Source organism: Heptranchias perlo, chromosome 24, assembly GCF_035084215.1.
Source record: "Heptranchias perlo isolate sHepPer1 chromosome 24, sHepPer1.hap1, whole genome shotgun sequence".
Lineage (NCBI taxonomy): Eukaryota > Metazoa > Chordata > Chondrichthyes > Hexanchiformes > Hexanchidae > Heptranchias > Heptranchias perlo.
Genome location: NC_090348.1, coordinates 27,952,364 through 27,969,141, shown reverse-complemented (window position 1 = coordinate 27,969,141; position 16,778 = coordinate 27,952,364). Strand labels below are relative to the sequence as shown.

At 39.5% G+C, this 16,778-nt stretch overlaps 1 protein-coding gene across 1 annotated transcript in view; it reads right to left on the bottom strand.

The window, feature by feature from the left end:
• Positions 1 to 1,518: 1,518 nt before the first annotated feature.
• LOC137341862 (guanine nucleotide-binding protein G(t) subunit alpha-2-like) overlaps positions 1,519 to 16,778 on the bottom strand; it is a 43,489-nt gene continuing 28,229 nt past the window's right edge. Inside the window, 3 exon segments of the mRNA XM_068005370.1 lie at positions 1,519 to 1,709; positions 12,533 to 12,686; positions 16,095 to 16,224. Of these exon segments, the coding sequence (XP_067861471.1) occupies positions 1,519 to 1,709; positions 12,533 to 12,686; positions 16,095 to 16,224 (475 nt within the window).

Below are 16,778 nucleotides of genomic sequence, written 5' to 3'. Positions count from 1 at the left end.
TTGATAATGAACAAACAGAGCTTTGAATCTGGAGTCTCAGATTGAGAATTTGCCAAAACAATTAGGTCTGTTCATTTCTGCAAACACCTCAGTTCTAACGTCTGTGGATTGAGCAAGCTCCTGTTTTCATGGAAATATTTCCTTTTATTATCTTTTGCAGTTGTACCTTTTTGTACCAATAGATATCGATAGTGGACTTTTTAAATCAAGGTACCTCTGAAAAGTCTCAGTGAGTTCAGTCATGGAGTGATAAGATGGAGATTTGTGCTTACAATCCTCCACTACATTTCTAGTCTCAGCCATGGTGTTAAACGAAAGCCAAGCACATCCTCACAAAGGGTTGTGACTCTTCGGAATTCTCTACCGCGGACGGCTGTGAATGTTCAATTGTTGAGTGTACTGAAGGCTGAGATCGATAGATTTTTGGACTCTTAGGGAATCAGGGGATATGGGGATCAGGCGGGAATGCGGAGTTGAGGTTGAAGATCAGCCATGATCTTATTGAATGGCGGAGCAGGCTCGAGGGGCTCCAGCACCTATTTCTTATGTTGTTATGTTCTCCCAGGGCATGAAAATCAGAGACAGAATCATATCATGCCGCAATTGTATACCTCCTAGCGATCAGATTTAGAACAGTCTTAGGAGGGACCTGGGAACAAGTTGCCTGTCTGTCTCCTCGCCAGTGTTGGTGCATGTCATGTGGGGCCCAAAGAAAGGCGAAAGGGTAAAAATATCTCAACAATAATAATATCAACATACCAGCAAATCTATTCTGATTGTGTTTTTCTCTCATCCCATTATGGAAAATGCCTGTATGTGTTGTGGCAAAGGTGGACAAATCTTTTGGCAATAGTTAATCTGTGGTGTCATGAGTATTGTGGCATGGCGATAATCATGGTAACCAGTTTGTGATGTATTCAACAGAATATATCAAAAATAACTACCAGCCACATGGCCTGGCTGGAAGAGTCCTCTCAGCAATGGGCCTGACTCAGTTACTATTTCCATTTGGGGACTGAAAAACAAATCAACTCAATAGTTTGCAGGTATCATTGGTGCATTTATCTTACAGTCTCTATTTCTTTCATTGCATTTCTCCTTTACTTTCTTACTGAATCTGATCCTTGGTGGCCTGTTACAGCTTGTCCCTGCCTCTGGACCAAAGGTGTTTTTATTACCTCTTGGAACTAATTGTCTCAGGCTGAAGCTCAAGTAATAATGTTTGGCCAGTAAAAAAGTAAAGTGAGAAACAATCCTAGCTATTAAGTGGCAGTAAGCCATGAAACAAAAGGTTCCCAAATCACCTGACTTGACTGGGCCTACATTTGTTTAAAATACTATAATGTATTTCAAAAGCATATATTAAAATCTTCAATGTACATAAACTTTCAGTAATCCACTGCTGAGTCATGATTACATAGTGACAAATACTTGCAATTACTGCATCTATATAATAATTGATATTAATGTAGTCGTTTTACTGCAGAGAAACCTGGTAGGAAGCAGAAATGGAAGGAATCAGAAGAGGCCACAGTCTTTCAGGTTTTCCTTGATAATTATGTCTGTTACTGCATCAAACACAAACTTAACATTCTGTGTGTCTGTAGCACAAGTCATGTGTGAATAAATTTCTTTAATATCTTGTCGCAGGTTGAGATCCAGGTATTGAGTCTTGATATAATTTCCAGCATCTTCACATGTGTTAGAGCCTGGTGGAAAAAAGGAACAAACACCAAGGAGACATATTTTCATGCTGAGCAGTAATAAAGAGGGTTTATTTATTCCAACAATACTTGACAGTTGCCTCGGACTCATGCTCTCTGCAGGCTTGTATCTCTAGCTGAATTCAGAAAAATGAGCCTTGCAGAGATGTCAACAACAAAAATATTGAGATTATGGGATATCTTTTGACACTGGTGAAGTTCACATATGAACAGTTAATCTGTTTGGACTACATTTCACTGTATGCTATTTTAAGTAAGTGTTAACTCATTTAAAGCAAACAGGCTAAAGGTTCCATAAAATATCACAAGGAAATTAAATGTGAGCACATTAACAGTTCATACAGGATCAGAAAATATACTCCTAACAGTGGGGAATTGAAGCACTGTATCTCATGCCCTGTACTTCATATAATCCCCGCCCTCCTCATCTCTTTTCTGTGTATTGCATTATTGCTTCAAACAGACCCCTATCCCATTTACTGCCAAACCCTGAAGCGCACGGCTCTCTTAGTTCCCTTGTATTCACACTATTGATGTACCCTAACTCCATCTCAGCAAACTTCTTCACATGTCCTTAATTTTCAACCGTTCAACAGGCAAGAAAGAAATAAACAGCAGGAAAATCCCAGGCTCTAAATAACAAGGGAGCTTTAAATGCGAGTGGTTGCACCATGTTTTGCTCAGGGAGAGCTTATTGTCACATTTGCTGATGGATACTCAGGAGGCAAGTTTACAATAAAAAGGGATTGAAACCAGCAATAAACAAATGGAAAATCTGTGGCTTGTACTCAAGCATACTTCAGACATCAGTACATATTTTTAAATGTTCTAGTGTTAAGAACCATTAAATATGTAAAGTTTACTCTTAAGATCTGTTATAGATTCCTCCTCCTGGAATCTCTCCTGCAGCAACCTAACCTGTCTGCTGCCAACACTTTCATTTCCAATAAACTTCAATGTGAATTAGTATATTCTAGTTTTAAAGTTATAAATAAAAATAAGCTTTCAAAATCATAGCAACCTAGTCCACATTTTTATTACAAATTATTCAACTACTTTCAAATTTAATCTGCTCAGCAACCACCTGAATCCGCAGTACGTCTATCAAACTCCTGCACACCTGATTGGTCAAAAGCTTCAGCTGTGAGTCTAACCATTTCTCGTTGATTTTACAAGTCAATTTATATTTTAAAAGAAAACGTCATTAATGGAACAATAAACTAGTAAGTTATTTGCACTGGGTTCAGGTTTCAACAATTTGCTCGTTTGTGATGATGTGGAGATGCCGGTGATGGACTGGGGTTGACAATTGTAAACAATTTCACAACACCAAGTTATAGTCCAACAAATTTATTTTAAATTCCACAAGCTTTCGGAGGCTTCCTCCTTCCTCAGGTGAACGGTGTTCACCTGACGAAGGAGGAAGCCTCCGAAAGCTTGTGGAATTTAAAATAAATTTGTTGGACTATAACTTGTTTGTGATGTCAGTCTTTTTTGTGAGCCAGACAAGAGTTTTGAAAACTCAAAGAACTTGCCAGAAATATCAGGCAGACAGATTTTACTGAAAAGTTCATACTTTCCATATTAAATACTGCAAGTTAGCAATGTCTGGTTTTCCAGCATATTTGTCTGCACAATGTTACAATAAAGGATGATTTCATACTTCTGTTTATTCATTGTTTTGACAATGAGATAGAAAAAAAAATCATTCTACATATCCTAAAGTTGGATTTAAATATCACAGCAAAGGGAAGTATGTACTCTGTCCAAATACATGAAATGAAAATGTGGATTAAGGGAAATCGGTCATGAGACAGTTGCTTGCAAGCTAGAAAATTGATTTGAAAAACTGCTTTTTATGATTAATCTTTCACTATGAATCATGCTGGTGAGAATAATTTTGCAGGGATTGTCCAATTGCGTTATTGTAACAGTGGCCGACTCAAATGACAAGAACACCAGGTGTCAGCCTTGGCTCAGTGGTCATGCTCTCGCCTGAGTCAGAAGATCATGGGTCATGCTCCACTCCAGAGACTTGAGCACATCATTTGGCTGGCACTTGAGTGTAGTGCTGAGGGAGTGCTGCACTGTTGAACATGCTGTTTTTTGGATGTCACATTTAACCGAGGCCCTGTCTGCCTTTTAACTGGGTGTAAAAAAATCTCTTGACACTATTCGAAGAAGAGCAGAGGAATTCTCCTGGTGTCTTGGCCAATATTTATCTCTCAACCAACATCACTAAAACGGAATATGTGCTTATTTATCTCATTGCTGTTTATGGGACCTTGCTGTGCATAAATTGGTTGTCATGTTTCCCTGCATGATAACACTGACTACATTTCAAAAAATACTTCATTAGCTGTGAAGCGCTTTGGGACATCCTGAGGTCGTGAAAGGCGCTATATAAATGCAACTTCTTTCTTTCTTTATACATTGGGATTTGTTTTTGTAAAGGTTGTTGAAAACATTCCATATTGCATTTAGCATGGTCATAAAGAGGCTCAGTAATAATACTGTACATACGATAACATACAAGTTCAAAGAAAATTATCCTTGCTGGTGTCGTTCACACAATGGTTAGTGTGGTAAATAGAAATGACAAACAGATACTGTGGAGTGATTTTAAAGTAGTGAATCAATCCTGGGATTCAGGTGACAGTTATAGACTGAGCTTTTCCCCCATGCCTTATGAAATTTGAAACCTGAGATCTAAGTTACTGCCTTGTGATCACTCCTACTAACATAAAATGCAGAGAAAAATAGGAAAGTGTCCATTGTGATTCTTCCAGGCAAATGGAGCTGGGATTATAATCTCTCATCTCAGGAATAAGGAAGTCGAAAATGGTTTGTGGTGTGTTTTTGAAAATTCTGAAAAGGGCAATCCAAAGGAGACCCAAGTGTCATACGTTGTTATTCCAGAGGCTCATAGGAATCCAGTACATTTATTCAGCAGAGCTCAGTGATAGAGTTTTGCATTTCCAGGTTCTTCAAGTGTTCCCCTTATGTGATCTAAATTCACCTGTAACCTGCATTCTGCCTCTCTCAGTGCTTCACCTTATCTCCTTACTTTGGTGTCATATGACACATTAATCAATTGTGACACAACTACCTTGAAACTAGACTCTGAATATTAATGTACAAATGCTCAAATCTTAAATGGGTTAATGCCTCCGTTGAAATGTTAAATTTTCATCCACTAATATCTGAAGAGCTTAATTTCAAGCAGAGGAACTAATTTCATTCTCTTTTACAAGGGGCCATTCAGCATTCCAGTAAACTGGCAGACAAAAAGCTACACCTGCACAGATTTACCAGGATGCTACCTGGTATAAGGAAATACAAATATAAAGAAAAACTTGAAAAAATGGGGCTGTTTTCATTTTAAAGGAAGAGATTAAGGGGTGATTTGATAGAGGTGTCTAAAGGTATGAAAAGATGGGCCAGTGTAGATAGAAACAGATTGTTTCCAGCGTTTGAGCGTTCTAGAACAAGGGAACGTATATAGAAGATTAGACATAAGAGATTTAGGACAGAGAGCAGGAGGAACTTTTACACAGAGGGTTGTGAGATTGTGGAATGCACCATCAGAGTTAGTGATTGAGGTAGAGGCCATGTCAACATTTAAGAATAGGTTAGAAAGATGGGTGAAGGAATGGGGAATAAAAGGATATGAGAACTGAGCAGCTACATGGGATTAGGACCACTGCTCATGTGGAGAAAAGACCAACTTAGGCTGGTTGGGCTAAGGGGCCTGTTTCTGTGTTGTAATTTCTATGTACAGCACCGCAGACATAAACTATTGTTCCTACTTTGAACGTGGTTTTAAAGAGCTATAGAAACAGATTGCTGGACTTTTCAGAATGTTGCTAAGTTATAGGTATGTAGGTGGAATGTTACAAAGAAAGATCTTTGCAAACTGTATTTTACAGATACGAGTAATCCTTTGAAGACATAGGATCTAGACAAGAGGGTGTTTTCATTGGCAGTGGTTGATTGCCTGTTATCTATAAGATTTACAGTATTATCATAATTGGCTGAGCCACATTTTCCAATATGCTTCAGGATTAAGAGGACACTCCAAACACATTTAGAGATTGACATGTCCCTTACAGCTTTGTGCCATACAATTTTTGAAGGAGACAGGGCAGCTGAGCTGAATCTTGTTCATCTTTGCTGTAACATAATAACATGCTTTCAATTTTAGCCCAGAAACTGAACTTAAAGAGCACCTGTCAAATTCACAGTTCTCTCTGCCACTGTGCTTTTTCACACGTGTACAATGGAATAAAATTGCTTCTTTTCAGGGCAATTTCTGCAATCTTTGTCAAGATGCCAAGTGACCCTCAATTCAAGGGTCAGATCCTCATCTCACTGTGAAACCATTTGGCTTTCATTGAGCTTTTTGAAAATGACCTCACCTGAGACAATCCAGCAGGAGTCAAAAAAAATCTCCTGTGGCAGTCCAGCAGAACCAGATGATAGAGGAACTCATTACTTGCTTTTATTTTATTTTGCATGCTTCTTTGACTCCCCATCCTATGCAATATGTTGCAACAAATCATCTTGATCCCTACTTCTTGATTTATTTCATCTTCTTGACTGCTCATTTCAACCGTGGTGGTGTCCTAAGCTATGGGCCTTGGATCGTTAACTAGATTACTCAATTAAAAAATGATCTGAATTGTATAGTCTTTGAGGTCCTATCAGGTTACTGTCTACATTCATCATACACAGAACTTTGGATGTCTTTGACAAGACTTCAAAAACGTACAGAACTTCATTTTGCTATAGCATCATTTTCATTTTGTTTGTGAAGGGACAACAGATATTGGGGTAAAAATTCGCTGTCTCTATTTCTGGCCCAGACTCAGCGCTGCGCAATTAGCAGGCGCCCGAACCAAGAAGCCCAAAGATGGGTAGAAATTGTTCCTCGGGGCTCATCAGCATACTCGGAGATAGCCGCTGGCTCTGGTTGTGCCTCCACAGGAAGCTTGCCCAACTTAGGGCTGTGGCCTCAGGTAAGTTCCGGCAGGGGGTTGGAGCGGCCTGGGTGGGGGCGGGAAACGATCACAAAGCCTGTGAAGTCAGTGGAAATGTTTTTTTAAAAAAAACATACTTTCAGTCGACAGCCACCGGGGCTGCTGAAGCATCCTAAATGGGGAAGGCCCACTCATCAGGAATTAATTTCTCCAAGGCGTCCTCAACAGGCATTAAACCCCTTAATTAACATATTTATGGGGCCTATTGCCTGTTTTAGGCATCTGCCCGAACGCCTAAAAAATGAGCCCACTAATTTATGCTCAACGATGAGGGAGTACTTACACAGAGGGGAATAAATGAGTCCGGTCAAGTCTACAATAAAGCATATTATATAATAGTACAAAAATCACTTTGAAATGAAAATGACGACACGCACAAAGTTTGGATAGAGTCATAGTCAGCGTTATTTGCAGAAGAGGCCAATGTGAGAAGCACATTGATGGCCGTATGTATTATATGTCTACTATCCATTTGCCAACAGTTGGTGACTAGGTTTCTGTGATGATACTTTTCTTCTGCTGTTAACACTACTTGCTTTGAAGTGTGTGTGCCTTATGCTTCATGGAAGATTGCATGACCTCTGATTAAATATCCCAGGTTTCTGGATGAATGTCACATTCTTTGAGTCTTAGCTTCAAAGTTATCCTTGAAACATTTCCTCAGACCTCCTAATGTCCCTTTTCCTGTTATTAGCGGCTGGAGAATAGTACTTTGGGAAGTCATTTGTCTGACATGCAGAAAACGTATCCGGCCCACTGCAGCTGCAGCCAACGTGACTGGCATTGAAGTCAAAATTATACAGGTGATCTTTTTTTGGTGTTTCTCACTCAGCCTTTCAACCTCCTTTTGATGAGAGATGAGTTACGCTTTGGTGAATCTTTTTAGCTGCTTCATGTGCCATTGGCAAAACATCCAAGTTGTGAAGCTGTATAAAAAGAGTTAGCAAACATATCTGCACTGCACACCTATAGCTTTGTTTTAACATCAGATTGCGTTGGTCCAAAAATGATAGTACAAGCAGCTGTATGCACATGATTGGTAGACTGTACATGTCTAAACAGGGTTTGATGGGAGGAATGGCTTTCTTCATTCCAGGATTTCTCATGTCCTTTTCTTCCATTCAGGATTGTGCCTTCATGGGACTTACAGAAATAAATAAAACTGAAGCAGTAGATCATTCTGCGTCTTTATAACTGTATTTGGATTTTAGCCCAAGAGCTCCCTCACTTACCAACTGCTGTCTCATCTTCAATTAATTTCCTGACAAATCGGTGTAAATTTTCAACTTGCCGTACAGACGTTAAATTGGCATTGCCGATCATCCAGCCATTATAGCAACTGTCCATTTTCATTTCCATTGATCTGCAACACTAGATATACGCCCAGGCAGCAAGTTGAAAATCTACCCCAGTGTGTTTTGACTATTCTTTCTTGTATCCATTTGAAGTGTCTTCAAATTAGTTTTATGATCAACATACTTGACTGAGAATCAGGTGGAGAATAGAAAACCTAGCAAAAGCTCCTAGTCATTGCTAAGACCGTCTCCTCAACAAAGGTCTTAACCTACAACTGCTGTTGGTCAGGGTTACCTGAGTGGAAGCAACTGTCTGTTTCATTCACGTATTGAGCAGGTACAAACTTTATCACAATAAGGTTTGGGAAACCTATGAGTTAAACTGCATTGGCAATGAAATATTGCATAACAAATGCGAGGACTTCTTTGTCATTAAGATTGAGACCATCATTCAGCTGGCTCTGCTGCTTCCCCCCGTCGTCATCATCCCCTTGCCCACTGAGCCAAATCTCCTCCAGCTTCCCCCTGCCCTGATACCACTTCTTTTTCTAGTTTTTCTTCTATCACCCCTTATGCCTTCTCCGAGCTCATCTTATCCATGACACCCATCTCCTGCTACTTGACCCCATACCCACTAAACTCCTGACCACCCAACTTCCCTTCCTGGCCCCCATGCTAGCTATCAATGTAAATGGTTTCCTGATCTCAGGTACTGTCCCCCTCCCTTTCAAAATTGGCGTCATCATCCAGGGCTCAAAAAACCCCCAACTCTTGACCTTTTTGTCTTACAAACTACCGCCCCATCTCCAACCTCCCTTTCCTCTCCAAAGTCCTTGAACGTGTTGTTACTTCACAAATCCATGCCCATCTTTCCCACAACGCCACATGTGAATCTCTCCAATCAGATTTCCATCCCTGACATGGCACTGAAACGGCCCTTATGAAAGTCACAAATGACATCCTCTGTGACAGTGGCCATGCTGCAATTATCCCCCCTCGTCCTCTCTGACAGAGTTGACTATACCATCCTCCTCTAATGCCCAGCTCTGTAGGACATCCCTCTCTTGGTTTCACTCTTACCCATATGATCTCCAGAAGTGAGTCCTGGAGATGCTTTCTCAGAAGTGAGTCCTGAGAAAGCATCTCCAGGACTCACTTCTTCCCCTGCCCCCGCACCATTATTTCTGAACCTCCAAGGATCTGTACTTGACCCCCTCCTCTTCCTTATTGACATGCTGTCCCTTGGCAACACCATCTGAAGACCTGGGGTCAGCTTCCACGTATACGCTGACAATACCCAGCTTTACCTCTCCACCACCTCTCATGACCCCACCAATGCCTCTGTGCTGTCAGAATGTTTGTCCAACATACATTCACGATAAGCTGCAATTTCCTTCATAAAACACTGGGAAGACTGGTGCCATTATCTTTGGCCCCCGCCACAATATCTGTTCCCTTGCCACTGATTCAATTCCCCATCCCTGGTCACTGTCTCAGGTTCAGCCATACTGTTAGCAATCTCAGTGTCCTATTAGACCCTGAGCTGAACTTCTGACCAAATTTATTCTCTAATACAAAGAATGCCTACATCCACCTCTGTAACATAACCTGGCTTTTCCCCTGCCTCAGCCCATCTGTTGCTGAAACTCTCATTCCTGCCTTTGTTACCTCCAGCCTCGACTATTCCAATGCTCTCCTGGCCAGTCTCCCAAGAACCACCCTCTGTAAACTTCAGCTTATCCAAAACTCTGCTACTCATATCCTATCCCACACTAAGTCCTGCTCACCCATCACTCCTGTCCTTGCTGTCTATATTGGCTCCCGGTCCCTTAACGCCTCCAATTTAAAATTCTCATCCTCATATTTAAAATCCATTCATAGCCTCACCCCTCCCTACCTCTGTAATCTCTTTCAGTGCTACAACTTTCCTGAATTATCCGTTTCCCTGACTCGGGCTTTTTATGCACCCGCCCTCCATTTCATCTCACAATTGACGGCTGTGCCTTCAACCATTTAGACCCCACCTCAGTAATTCTCTCCCTAAACCCCTCTGCCTCACCACCTCTTTCTCCTCCTTAAAGACTCTGCTTCAAACCCACGTTTTTAACCAAGTTTTTAACCAAGTTTTTAGTCACCCCTCCTAATATCTCCTTTTTTGGCTCGGCATCCATTGTTGTCTGATTATGCCTCTGTGAAGTGCCTTGGTATATTTTTCTACACTAACGGACTTAGATAAATGCAAGTAGTTGTTGATATTGTGCAGAGAATCAACAAGCATTGAGTAATAATAGTGATAGATGAATATATTGCTACAAACCTTAATTTTATACGTAGGGCAAATATGGACAAACTTTCAAAGTTCAAGAGCTGCAAAAATAAATTATATACTGACAAGAAGCCCCAAGTTTTAAATATACTAACGTACTATATTCACTGATATTATCGCTGTAACTACAAGTATTCTACGCAAGAAATATTGAAATGTAGCCCGTCAATGTGATTTCCGACATGGTGTTTCTAACTATTTGCCTTAGTTTAGATTTAATTCACTCATTGCCTCTCTTCCTCATTCCCTTTCTCCCCCTCTCTCATTCTCCCTCTCCATTTCATTTCTAACTTTCCGCTTCTTACTCCTCTGTCTCTCTATTATTCCCTCTTTCTCATTTCTCTCACTCCTTCCGTATTTCCATCTGTACCTCATTTTTCAAATTCCCTCTAAGCCTTATACATTCCAAATTTATTTCTTTCCCTCATTCTCTTTCTCCTTGTCTCATAGCCCACTTTCTTTCATTCCGTCTCTCCTTGTCTCTCTTATTTTGCTGTTTGTACCCTACTCACTCTCTCTCTCTTTTCCTCTCTCAGACCCCTCTCCCATCTCTCACACATTGTTACAAGACCGGCTCTTTGTTTCATAAACCCAAGCAGCACTTCCACTACTGTTAAAACTCTTTGGCTTCTTTCCAGCTGAGAGGACGGCGGCAATGAAGGTTCGGCCTTGTGCTAGCAGCTGTATTGACTCTCCATTTGTTCCTTTGTCACGATCCAAACCAGATGATTGTTTTAACAATTAAATATGGACCTCGCTGCCCCCCTCCCCCCTGCCCCCCCTCCCCCCCTGCCCCCCCTCCCCCCAACCCCCCCCCACTCCCCCCTCCCCCCCCCCAGATATGATGCTACATTCAGGCTAAAACTGATGAATCAAAGATAATTCCACAAATGAACAAAAAAATTAGTTTTTCTCATAGCAGATCAATTTCAGAATCATTGTTAATTAAAATGTCAAACCACTGTCATGTTTTCAATGGTTTTTGTTCATGAGAAACAACTATTTTAACTGACATTTAGAACTGCATCTCTGAAAGATTCTTGGTTGAAAAAAATCGGTTTTCCATCAGCCATGATTGAAAGACAAGGAACAGAACATCCCACAATTTTCAGTTTTCAATGACAATGCCAGTAACTACACTTTCTCTTGCTCATGACTGATCTTGCGCTTTGTCATGAGACTGAGCATGGCAGTGGTAATTTTACAAATTTGCTTTCCTTATGTGAATCTTTGCCAGTCGGGAGTAATAATATAAATTCAATCAGTTGTTCCCTGCAATTTTCTGGCCATTAAATTTAATGGAGAGAAAATCATGGTGTGCACACATCCCAATTCCTGATACAGAGACAAGTTTTGATGGTGTTTTAACGATTTCTTCCCACATCCAACTGAACTCCTTCCATGTCGTTGAAGTGAGGCTGCAATGGTGACGCAGTTACCCACAATGCTCAGTGCTGCGGAAATCACTCTATTGTGTGAACGGTGTGGCTGCGTGTGTACAGCGTACTCCAGGCTGGCTGTGCGTACAGCAGCACGAGATGGAAGGGAGTGGGAAGGAACAAACTGCGGCGGTCACCAAGCGAGTTTGAAATTTTTTCTCCCGGCTTTCTCACAACAAGAAAGAAGACTTGCATTTATATAGCGCCTTTCACGACCTCAGCATGTTCCAAAGTGCTTTATAGCCAATGAAGTACTTTTGAAGTGTAGTCACTGTTGTAATGTAGGAAACGTGGCAGCCAATTTGCGCACAGCAAGGTTCCACAAACAGCAAAGTGATAATAACCAGATAATTTGTTTTAGTGATAGTAACAGTTGCCTAAATCAAGCCTGACATAGAAATTTACTTCACTCCTTTTCCATTTGATTTAAATAATATCCTACAAATTGATGCCACAGTCAAATTTGAAGTATAATTACGTGCTTGTTCCAGCTCATCCAGTTTTACATAGTTTCCGATGTAAAATTAAAGTTGATGAACGCTGTGCATAAAATTCATGTAAATCCATCTATTGTGAAAGATGTTATCCAGAGATGACCCTTATCTAATCCTACTGTCAGATCTAAAATCATAGCTTTTTCTGTGAAGGTTATAATTTAAGACTCGGTTCTGATTCAATACAGCTTGTAAGCGAAGCTACAGCTCCTTACCTTTGTATTCTGGGAAGCAGACGCTGAGGTGAACCTTTTTAACCTTCTCCTCAAATAGGTCTTTTTTGTTGAGAAACAGCACAATGGAAGTGGTGGAGAAATATCTGTGGTTGCAGATACTGTTGAAAAGGCGCAGGCTTTCATGCATTCGGTTCTATGAAAAAACAAAAGGTTACATGCTAACAAAGCTTCCTTGTGAGAAAAGAAAATGTCTCGGCCTTTCTTTAGTGCAGGAACCTGAACTTGGACTGCACTTGTAACCTGAAACTTATCTGTAAGGTTGAGACAATCCCACTGAGCCTTCATGTGTTCACCTTTACATCGATGGATCAAGAAGAACTAATGAGGAGAGATTCCCTTTGCAGTTACAATCTCTGCTGCCCCTTTAATCGCAGAAAACCAAAGGATGATTGACAGATATATATCATACACATTTGAACATTGATTCCAAAAGAAAAAAAATTCAAAAGCACCCTTTTCCTATCCATAAACAGAAAGCATGTTCTTAAATGAACCATCCATTGTTTTTGCAGAGACTGCATGGAAGCCATTCGATCTATCATGCCTACACTATGGTAATTTCACTTAGTTCTATTCTCCTGCCCTCTTCCAAGACCCTTTCAAATTCTTCTTTTTCAGATATGTATCCACTTCCCTTTTAAAAGCTGTTACGGATTCTGCTTCTACCACTTTTTCTAGTGCATTCCATATCCTAACAATCATCTGTGTGTAAAAAAAAATCTCCTAACCTCTCTCTTTGTTCTTTTGGTTTTGATCTTAAATTTATGCCCTCTAGTTATTGACTCATCAATGAGTGGAAATAGTGTTTCCTGATTTATCTTATCAAAACCTCTCATAATTTTGAACACCTCTATCAGATGTCCCATTAACCTTCTTTGTTCTAATGAAAAGAGCTCCAGCTTCTATTGTCCCTCCTCTTAACTAAATCCTATGAAGCCTGGTATCATCCCTTTTGCACCCTCTCCGTGGTCTTGACATTTATCTTAAAGGAAGGCACCTAAAACTGCACACAACTGAGGCGTAACCAGATTTTTATGTAGATTTAGCATTACCTCCTTGTTTTTCTACTCTATACCCCTATTTATAAAACCAAGGATCCCATATGCTTTTTTAAAAAAGTTTTATCAACTTGTCCTCCTGCTTTTAAAGATTTGAACCCTTGTCTCACCGGCTTTCTATTCCTTTTAAAGTTTAACCATTTAGTGTATATGTCATCTTCTCATTCACACTCCATATTAAATTTCATTTAGCATCGACCTACCCAATCTACTAGTATGTCTAGGTCTTGCTGGAGTTGCTTATCGTCCTCTTCATAGTTAACTGTGCTCCCAATTTTTTGTCATTGGCAAATTTTTATATCATGAACCTTATGCCCAAATCCAGATTATTTATATATATTGAGAAGAGCAACAGCCCCAACACTGAATCCTTGGGGACACCACTACTTACCCTCCAATGCAAAAAATATCCATTAGCCACTGTTCCCTGTTTTCTGTCCTTTAACCAACATGCTAGCCATTTTCCCAAGTGTCCTTTAATACTATATGCCTTAATTTTATCAACAAGCTTCTTATATGGCACCTTATCAAAATACTTCATGAAAATCTGCATATACAATATCAAACCCCCCTTACTCCTTGGGATAGATGACTGATTAAATAATCATGCATATCACTTAAAAAATTCTATGTGCCTTTTGAAGTATTTTAACTTTTAAATTAAAGGTACTTGTCGTGAGACTCCTTCCTTAAGATGTGAGGTGCCCAAACTCCCAATAGGTGGCACTGTTTCAGTAGCTTCTGCAGCTGAGATATACCATACATTTATTAACTTCAGTGCTTTGCACTCATTTGCCACTTAGCTGCTGATGGCATTAAACGTATAATAAATATAGGATAAACATTGATTGCTCTGCTTTATACTGAGGTCTACTTCTTCACTGTCCTTTATCAATACACTGTTATTTTCTCAGAGAACTCTATTAAATTTGTCAGACTCAACATGCCTTTCACAAATTCATGTTGGCTGTCCTTAATTAAATCATGTCTTTCTAGGTGAGTATTAATTTTAGCCATGTTATGGCCTCTCATAACTTACCCAGTGTCAATGTTAGGCTGTTTTATTGTTCCCTCCCTTTTTTGAACCCTGCACTCCTCTGGTACAACTTCCATTACCAAGGATATTTGAAAGGTTCTGGTTGGAGCCTCTGCTATTTCCTCTCTGATATTCTCTCAGCATTCTAGCAAGCATGGCCTAGGGCCTTTTCCACTTTGAGTTCTGCCAATATTTCAATACTACTTCCTTATCTTAGTTATCCTATCTAATTGCTCCCTCTCCTCCTCTTGTGCCCTTTCATTCCCACCATCACACTCTTCTGTGACAACCAAGGCAAAGTATTTGTTTAGTATCTCTGCCATTTCTTTATCTTCCATAAAAGGATTTATTTTTTCACCCTTAGTTGGCTATACCCTTTCTCTAATCTCTAATTTTTTATGTTTATAAAGTTCTTTACTAGTTCCATTTATGTTACCTGCCTGTCTTTCTTCCAAACTTTACTTGGCCTTTCTAATCTCTTTTGTTTCCACTGTACATTTTCTATATTCAGCTTGATTTCCTTTTGTATTATTAGGCCTAAATTTGTCATATTATAAGAAAAGGGCTACAAAAAAACACAGCACAATGAATGGAGGGGACGGAATACATAAAATTGTGCATATTGTAAAAAAATATATAGTTTATGTCATGAATTGTAAACCAAGCAGATTTTTCTGTGACATAAATTAATTAGAACTTCACTCAATAGTGGGGAATGTCCAAAAGAAATCTTTTCCAGTGGTTCAGATGGAATGTGCCAGCTTCCATTTCAAGTATTCAAACCCCCTTATTCCTTGGGATAGATGACTGATTAAATAATCATGCATATCACTTAAAAAATTCTATGTGCCTTTTGAAGTATTTTAACTTTTAAATTAAAGGTACTTGTCGTGAGACTCCTTCTTTAAGATGTGAGGTGCCCAAACTCCCAATAGGTGGCACTGTTTCAGTAGCTTCTGCAGCTGAGATATACCATACATTTATTAACTTCAGTGCTTTGCACTCATTTGCCACTTAGCTGCTGATGGCATTAAACGTATAATAAATATAGGATAAACATTGATTGCTCTGCTTTATACTGAGGTCTACTTCTTCACTAAACGTGCCCTTATTTTGCTAATTTAGTGAAAAAGTAGACATGAGTAGAAATCGTGGTTTCCCTGTTTTATAACTTACATCACAGCCACTAAAATTAGTGAACGAAGGAAAATATAACACCATCTTGTTTTATTTAACAAATATAAAACATAGTAAAGGGTTTAGCAGAACACCTCACCATGGTGACAGTACCCCTTTAAAGATTGCCTTCTTATTGTATGACAAAGTCATACACATCCTGTACATCCTTAGAAACAGGAAGGTGTCCAAGGGAAACAACTGAAGTACAATAGCTAAGCGATTTGTAGCTCTAAACAATGTAATGCTGCTCTGATGTCGTAACACTCACCACTTCCTCATCTTCAACTAACACCATGTCGTAGGCACTCAAAGCAGCACAAAAAATAATACACGTAACTCCTTCGAAGCAGTGAATCCATTTTTTCCTCTCTGACCTTTGTCCCCCAACATCAATCATTCTGAGAAAAAGGAAAGAAACTTAATCTTAATGTGCAAAAGAAAGAAGGCAATTGTTTGAAGTATTATTATAAATGTTAGCAGAGGTACATAGAGGTCATATCATGGCCAGCTATCTGATATAAAAATGATCTCCACAACTAAAGTTGACTGGGGAATTCTGGATAACAAAATTAAGATATTGACTTAAATATGTTCCAACTCATTGCTGGCTTGTAGTATATTTCCAATTGGAAAAAATATATTTCATATTTTAATACTTTTTGTAGGCTACGATAATAAATCAAAGCTGCTTTGCAGTACCACATTAGAACCATCACAGTAGAACTCAGGGTTCATCTTTCTACCAGATGTTACAGAAGATAAATGCCAGGAATTAGGTGGATACAGTATTTAACCAATAGGCAGATCAGAAGTTATCAGCATTCATAACACTGAGTCTGTAGATTGGATTAGTATTAGATCCAAAAGTTAAGGTGAGAAAATATCAGTAAAATTAGAGGGAATTACAGCAGATAATGAGAATAAGGTGTAGGTACGATATATTAGAAGAAAA